The 7,887-nt window shown below is 36.5% G+C and overlaps 1 protein-coding gene across 1 annotated transcript; it reads left to right on the forward strand.

Moving 5' to 3' along the window:
* The first annotated feature begins 2,508 nt into the window (after positions 1-2,508).
* On the forward strand, positions 2,509-7,648 carry LOC124637061 (coatomer subunit epsilon). Its single transcript, XM_047173380.1, has 7 exons — positions 2,509-2,662; positions 2,855-3,046; positions 3,665-3,756; positions 4,211-4,376; positions 6,329-6,440; positions 6,793-6,908; positions 7,431-7,648. Exons 1-7 carry the CDS (start codon positions 2,561-2,563, stop codon positions 7,557-7,559), a joined length of 909 nt encoding a protein of 302 aa, XP_047029336.1. The 5' UTR covers positions 2,509-2,560; the 3' UTR covers positions 7,560-7,648.
* The last annotated feature ends 239 nt before the right edge of the window (positions 7,649-7,887 follow it).

Consider the following 7,887-nt stretch of genomic DNA (forward strand, 5'->3'; position numbering starts at 1 on the left):
CAAATTCAGTCAAAACTCAAACCTTTGCTTAGTAAACTAAGCTTTGAGACGGTAATTACAGCTCAGAACTTAGTATGCAGTATTTAGAGCGAAATCTGAACCATTGATAATTTACGTAAAAGCATGAATCCTCCTTTGGAGAAAAACGCAGGATGGTGGTAAAGGTAAAAACCTACTTACAAAAATATTTTTTATGTGGTCCTTGATTAATTTAAAGCGCATTCTGTAACAAATATCACTGCTTCAATTTTTCTTCGGTACTGTTAACAGATTACATTTGGTCACACAAGTCGATGGTTTAGAACCACGCAATTTTACTTTCCTACATAACCCTGGCCACTGTTAACTGTTAGCTCTACCTAAAGAGTGTTTTAAGTAATCATGGTTTTGGCAAATAAATAAGTAATAATCATCACAATAGTCGTACTAGGCCCTCATGAATAGGTATCTCAATATTTTCTCTACGTGGGCCCGGAATCATATACCTACACATAACATTAAAAAATTGCACTTATAAATCTATGGAGTCCGTTATTGGTTATAACCTATCCACGCAGGACAGGACAAAGTGAAGTAAGCATTTCTATCATCAACCAACAGTAACGTCATCTTAAGTATTGCACCTAATTGCACCTTGCTGCTCCGGTTGCTCCGCAATGAAAACAAATGAGAATCGGCTCATCTATCACTTCTTATCTCCAAGTAGGTGTATGTATAATGGTATCTATTTCCGACTAAAAGTAAGCTCAAAATCTATTGTAGAAATCACATAATAAATTACACAATGAAATAATAATATTTCCTTATCTCTTCTACAATGGGAAGGTGCGAAAATAATGTGTTTTGTTACAAACTATAGTTTATTGCAGACATTGTTATTATTTTTGTCCATTCATGTTACCCTGGTTCCATTGAATGTTTGACAGTGATCTTTCTGCGTAACAATGTAAAATATAAGGAGGATAAGTAGGTATTCGAAGTTTTAAAAATCTGTAAATAATGGCATGTTAATGTTTTCCTTATAAGTAGTATTTTTATCGTCCAACTGCATATTTTTTATCTTGTGACAATGCTGTACTTAGTCTAGGTTTTTTTTTAAAGTAAGTCGCAGTATATTCTACATCTCGCATATGTACCTATGACTATCCATCCTCCGAGCCTTTTCCCAATCATGTTGGGGTCGGCTTCCAGTCTAACCGGATTCAGCTGAGTACCAGTGCTTTACAAGAAGCGACTGCCTATCTGACCTCCTCAACCCAGTTACCCGGGCAACCCGATACCCCTTGGTTAGACTGGTGTCAGACTTACTGGCTTCTGACTACCCGTAACGACTGCCAAGGATGTTCAATGACAGCCGGGACCTACAGTTTAACGTGCCATCCGAAACACAGCCAATGGTGTACTTAGAAAGTACATACAAACTTAGAAAAGTTGCATTGGTACTTGCCTGACCTGGGATCGAACCCTCGCCCTCATACTTGAGAGGTTGGTCCTTTACCCACTAGGCCACCACGACTTTTTATATGTACCTATGACCATCTTTTAAAAATATCATAGTTACTAATTAAACAGAAAATTAAGTAGGTATTCCCAGATAAAGTAAACATGTCTAAAATCCCCTAATTAATTTTTAAATCAATAAACAGATTCTGTACAAAAAACTATAGATACTTAAATATTTTTATCCAAAGGATTTTAACTTAACTTTTTATTATCCTTTAATTTATTTTATTTATCAAGCATCACGATAAAAGAATAAGAACACGAAATAAAGATCACGTGTCTACAAGCCAGGTGGTAATAGAAAGGTTTCCTGGCTACCTGAATAGTCAGCATTACCAGTAAAAGCGCGGCAAATAAATAACCCAAGATTATTTCCTTTCAACGAAATTGTTAGAAGATAACAATTTGGCAGTTTACTTGTCTATTGTGTGTGTAAAGGTAAGAATATGCGTTCAATACATTTTCATTGTGAATAATAAAGTTTCTTCTTGCATGTAAGTAATCAATTGTCACAGATGTACCTATCTTACCTTTTTAAGGATTTGTAATATTGTTATTGTTACGCGAATGTTGAATGAGGGTAGGCTCATGGTAGGTGTGTTTATTCGGTAGTCTTTGAAGATGGAAAATTAGTATATTCCGTAGGGTACCTACCTAACAGAGTATCATCATCACCAGAACTCAATATTTGAAAATCCTAATGGTTTTCCCCAAAAGAAACGCGAATTTAACCAATTGTTAACAAATTCGGTCATAGTATCGCCCTCTAGTGGTGATTTATACCATTATTTTCAACTTCAGTTATATTTACGGGTAGATATTCCTAGGCACGGTGGCACCTATCCACTTTCATGGTAACTACGCTCCACTGCACATTAGCCTGTAGGAGAATAGGATAATTGAAGTCGTTAGTGCCCTCTAGCGGCATTTAAAGAAACTACTTTTACTAGAGACTTTTTGCTTCTTGCATAAATTGGTGTTACTAGACGTTAATATTTTGACGTAGACAAGTTGTGTTAACTGACAACACTGGCATTAACGTCAAACAGTTGTCAAAATGGCACGTCAGCAGCAAGATGTTGATGAGCTTTTCGATGTTAAAAATGCATTTTACGTTGGAAATTACCAACAAGCAATCAACGAGGCACAAAGTGTATCTGTAAGTATACTATCTAGATCAAAAACTTTACCTTACTCCTGCATTTTGTGATGTATTTTGATGTTGTTTTGGGGAGGTGACGTGCCGTTCATGTTTCTCTCATTATTCCTATTTTAAAGTGTTCTAAACTTTATATTTATGTGTCCTCAACTGATTACAACCTTATTTCATCATCCTTAATGATTATTTCAGCCATCAACGCCTCTGATCGCACTGCAACGCGATGCATTCCTGTATCGATCGTACATCGCACAAGGGAACTATAGGATTGTGGTGCAAGAGTTGAAGACTGCCGATCCTATGCTGCAGCCGCTCAAGTCGCTAGTGGATTACCTATCACCTGGTGCCAACAAGCCAGCGATTGTGGCTGATATTGATGCCCGAGTGAGTAATCTATGTTCGAATATGAACAGTATGAGTAACAGTACGAGTTCTGGAGAATATCTGGAAGTATTAAGAGAGAAGTTTTTTATTATGAAAATATGCAAAAGTTCCCAAAGCCCTACGTTAAGGTTTATATTTGAAGTTGTAGTTATTTATTGTTTTTGACTGTTAATAGATAAGATTTTATCACAAACAAAAGAATAAGGTTGTTACTTCCTTTCTGGATAATCATTGCTGCCACGAACGAATGTAGCAGTAACATAAAAGAATAGTTTGACTGTATGTTTGTTGCTAGTCATAGAACAATATAAAATTAAATTGTCCTGTGTATGTTTACACTCTGGCATACAATGGCTTGTCTTCCAACTTGATACAGTGTTTTAAGTTTTGAAAATCTACTCTATAGAATATTGTATCTGATCTGATATTGTTGTAAGCATAGGCAAGTGTTTATCCACAAACAATATTTAATGTATTGTTGAAGCTGTCACCACACTCAATAACAGACTGAAGTGATCATCAGTTGTACCCAAGGCTGTATTTAGCTCTAAAACCAAATAAAATATGCAGTTCAAAGAAATTATGGATTATTAAAAACTTTAATCTATTGTGTTGCAGGTAGCTAAAGGCACAGAGCTGTCAAATGAAATCTTCCTGATTGTAGCGGCCACCATCTACTACCATGAGGACAACTACGAAGCAGCACTCAAGTAAGTTCTAAAATCTCACAAAAAATAGCACCCATTGGTTAGCGAGTCCACTGCTAGTATATCTGTTTTCCAATGTTTGCACACACACAAAAATTAATAATACAGAGTCAACATACAAAATAAATCAATAAAATTCATATACAAATTAAGGAAAAAATTAAATAGATATATATAAGTGTACAAAAGTCAATTTAAATCTAAAATTCTTAACAATATTAGGACATTATTCCTAACATTGTCTTCATCCATCTGTTCTGAATGGGGCAATCGAACCTTGAAGCAATCATCTTCAGAATGCCATAATAGCTAAAGTTTTCAAAATATTCTATGATCAGTCTTTATAACTGAGTGACTGGGTGATAATGTTACAGGACTGAGTTACAGGCAAAAAGTAAAAAAATGATATAAGTACATATTAAGGTATATCATATGAATTTTTTTATCTATCTTTCAGAATCCTTCACAATGCTGAGTCTCTGGAGTTGCGAGCATACACCCTGCAGTGTCTGCTGGCTATGAACAGACCAGACCTGGCTCGGAAGCAGCTGAAGTTGTTACAAGATATCGAAGATGATAGCACGCTCACCCAGCTGGCTCAAGCGTGGTTGAACTTGTCACAGGTACATAGCTGTTAAGATATTTATAAGTATGATAAAAAAATAGGTTGTAAAATTCATAGTATGTAAAATGTTAATTTACTTGTCATACCACATTGATTTTGATATACATTAGTTTTTGTTAAAAACAATGGCGGTCCGCAAATTAATTCCAAGGATAAGTATATAGCTGCCACCTTCTGATACCAAAAATTCGGTAAAAAAAACTTTTAAGTTAAACGGTTTTACTTTATGTGCACTGAAAACTAGAAAATAAAAAAAACTGTTAAGTCCTTACCTATAAACCTACGTAGGTGGTCCCGGTCATATTAGACTAAAATAAAAACGTGGGGCCCATTACCTAACTATTGCTGTAGTACTTTCTTCTAGAGGTATAATAGGTGTGGATTGCATCGACTTACTATAATCGTAACTGGGGATTTTGACAATCAATAATCAGCCGTAGCGGCTTCACCAGCGCACGCCGAGCTCATGATCTACCAAAGTATAAAGATATGCTTTGCCATAGGTAGGATTTCAGAGGGCCCCATGTTTTTATTTTAGTCTAATATGACCGGGACCACCTACGTAGGTTTATAGGTAAGGACTTAACAGTTTTTTTTATTTTCTAGTTTTCAGTGCACATAAAGTAAAACCGTTTAACTTAAAAGTTTTTTTAACCGATTTTTTATTTTCTAGTTTTTAGTATTTAATGAAAATGCCTACCGAATATTCCTCATTCTATATATGGGTCAGCAGCGGTGAGGGAGTGCCAGTTTCTTACTGACTAAAAACCGTTGTGTTTCGTCGTAGGCCTTTTATGTACCAGGACCACGGTAACTCTTTCGAACAATCCCGCAGGCCTGGGCCCCGCTGGGGTTGCTGACAGTATTCTACTTGTGTAGCCCTTTCATTTGATACCCATATTGAGGGGGTTGTGGAAAAAATATGTAATCCGCCATTTTGTACCGGCGGCCATCTTGGATTTACAATGTTATTGATATTACTATATTTCAGATCAATCTGACAACAGGAAGGTACTTAAATTTGAATTACTAAATTTGACCCAAGAATAATAAATAAATAAAAAAAAAATAACAAACAGGGTGAGCTAAATAAAACCGTTTAATATAAATGATTTCTGCACAGCAACTCGCTCAATGCAGAACATTGGCAACTGTTTGCCTGCCTAGATCTATAATTTAATATCTCTTGGTACTGTTCATCAGATTTTCTTTTGACATGCAACTAGTCAAAGAACTGCAATGAGTGGTGTTGTAAGATTCTGAGTCTATACTATATGGCTATGCCTTTATATGTTAATTTAACATATGAAAATTCTTATGTAAATGTAATCAGTTGCTGTAACATGTTTGTACATCTTGTCTCTCACACAGAGATATTGAAAATCTATAACTTCTTTATTCTCTTAGCAACATTATCAATGCAATCTTTTGTTGCTACTGCTCCACCTGCGTCTTAACGCGTTAAATTTTGGCATTACGCAGATGTGGCCAACGTTTTAATGGCAATTTATACAAATGGCATTATGAATAGCATTAAACGTTAAGCGATAACTCGGGTGTCGGTTTTTTGGACACATCAAAGGGTTTTAGTGCGTAGCTTAGAGCGCTAAGTGATATTGGCTACATTAATGCCATCTCATTGCACGCATGCAAGGACGAGTGTAGATACTTTGTTTAAGCGGTAACTGCATTTTACGAGCACGGTAATGGAATGGTCAAATGAGAAAGCTTTAGTTTTTAGAATTATTTTGTGTGTCTGAGTTTAACCTCTTTAATGTGTGTTAACGCGTTACTTCATGGGGGATTAACTCTTTGCAGAATTGTACCTAAGTGTAGCCAACACGCATTTTTAATGCAATAAGTAACGTGTAGTTGGCCATTGACATTAACGTTAACGCTAACGCAGGTGGAGCAGGAGCATGTGACTAATTATGTTCTGCCAATCCTCAGGGTGGACCAGGAGTGCAGGACGCGCACTACAGTATCATGGAGCTGTCGGAGCGGCTCGGCGCGCTGGGCGCCGGCCCTGCTGCCGTTGGTGCCGCAGCCGCTGCGTCGAGAGGTAAAGTCAAAAGTATTTTTGATCTAACTGTATATATAACGTAAGATAAGTAGAAAGGTATAAATCTACAAAGGTGGTTTATTGTTGAGAACAAGAGCGCATCTCGCCATCAAACGTAAAAGTTTGGCGAGCTTAGACTAAGGTACACACCTATGTAATTATTTAAATTTCAAATAATTAAAATATATATATATTAAATGTTGCTTTATCTTCTTGTATGAATTTAGACATGGTTTTTTCGCCAAATTGATCAAAATTATTTGACAAAGCACAAAACAAAGTTGCAATTTCACCCAGTACAGCTTCTCACCAGTGACAATAAACGTTCAACACATAATGACGGTATTTCCAGGCATGTGGGAGGAGTCTGAGCAGATGCTGACGGAGGCGCAGGCGCGGACGCCGCAGCAGCCCGACCTGCTGCTCGGCCTCGCCGTCACCGCCGCGCACAGCGGGAAGGCGCCAGAGGTCACTATACTTACATGTCTTTTGCTGCTAGCTAAAATGGCAAAAACCTGGCTTTTCTATCCCAGAATCATATCTTTATTGAGTAAACTTAATACAACTTTATTATTAATTAATTAAGAGGACCCACCTCTATGTCATGATCACCAACAATATAAACGTCAGTTTTCCTAAAATAACAGTTTATTAAAAATTCTCACGTTCGATTTTCCAAATAAACAGTTGTTGTAAGGAAAACGGATGTCTATGTTGTCGTTGTCGGTGAACCTGGGCCTTAGAATTTTATGAGCTTTAGAAGCCATACCACAAATTACTTTAATACTTACGCCATACTCTCAGTACTTTTCATTAGAACAGCGTAATAGTAATTCAAAGAGTGCTATTTATATTGCAGCCGTGTTCTATTTTTCCTTGTTACAAGCTTTTATTTCCATGCTTTATTTAAAAGATACATAGATTATATATCCAGAATCTTATTTTGTATTATTCTAGTTACATCCTAATATCTTCAATTTCTACTTCCAGGTATTCAACCGCTACATAGCCCAGCTGCTAGACAGCCACCCCGAGCATCCTTACGCGAAGGAGCACCTCGCCAAGACCAACGAGTTCAAGCGTCTCGCGGCGCAGTACCAGCCCTCCGTGCCCAGCTAGACCTTACGCCCTTAGACATAGAGTCGAATATCACTTGCTTGTATTGATGTATGTGAATTGAAGAGAAAGTATATAATTTTATTATAATATTTTTGGTGTTTTATTTTAACACGTAGATAGTATAGAAGTTAGTGTCTAAGGTAGCGTATTTAAGATATAGCATTGTTTTAGCTTTAGTATTTCAGTATTTTTAAATTTCGTTGTCAATCGTTTTGAGTGATACGCCTTTTTTTTCATTTATTTATTCTTGCACATATTTATTACATTTTTAAATATTAAATATAAAACATTTAAAATATAAAAAATAGGTTGCCACCGATATCGGGCA

Source organism: Helicoverpa zea, chromosome 15, assembly GCF_022581195.2.
Source record: "Helicoverpa zea isolate HzStark_Cry1AcR chromosome 15, ilHelZeax1.1, whole genome shotgun sequence".
Taxonomy (NCBI): Eukaryota; Metazoa; Arthropoda; class Insecta; order Lepidoptera; family Noctuidae; genus Helicoverpa; species Helicoverpa zea.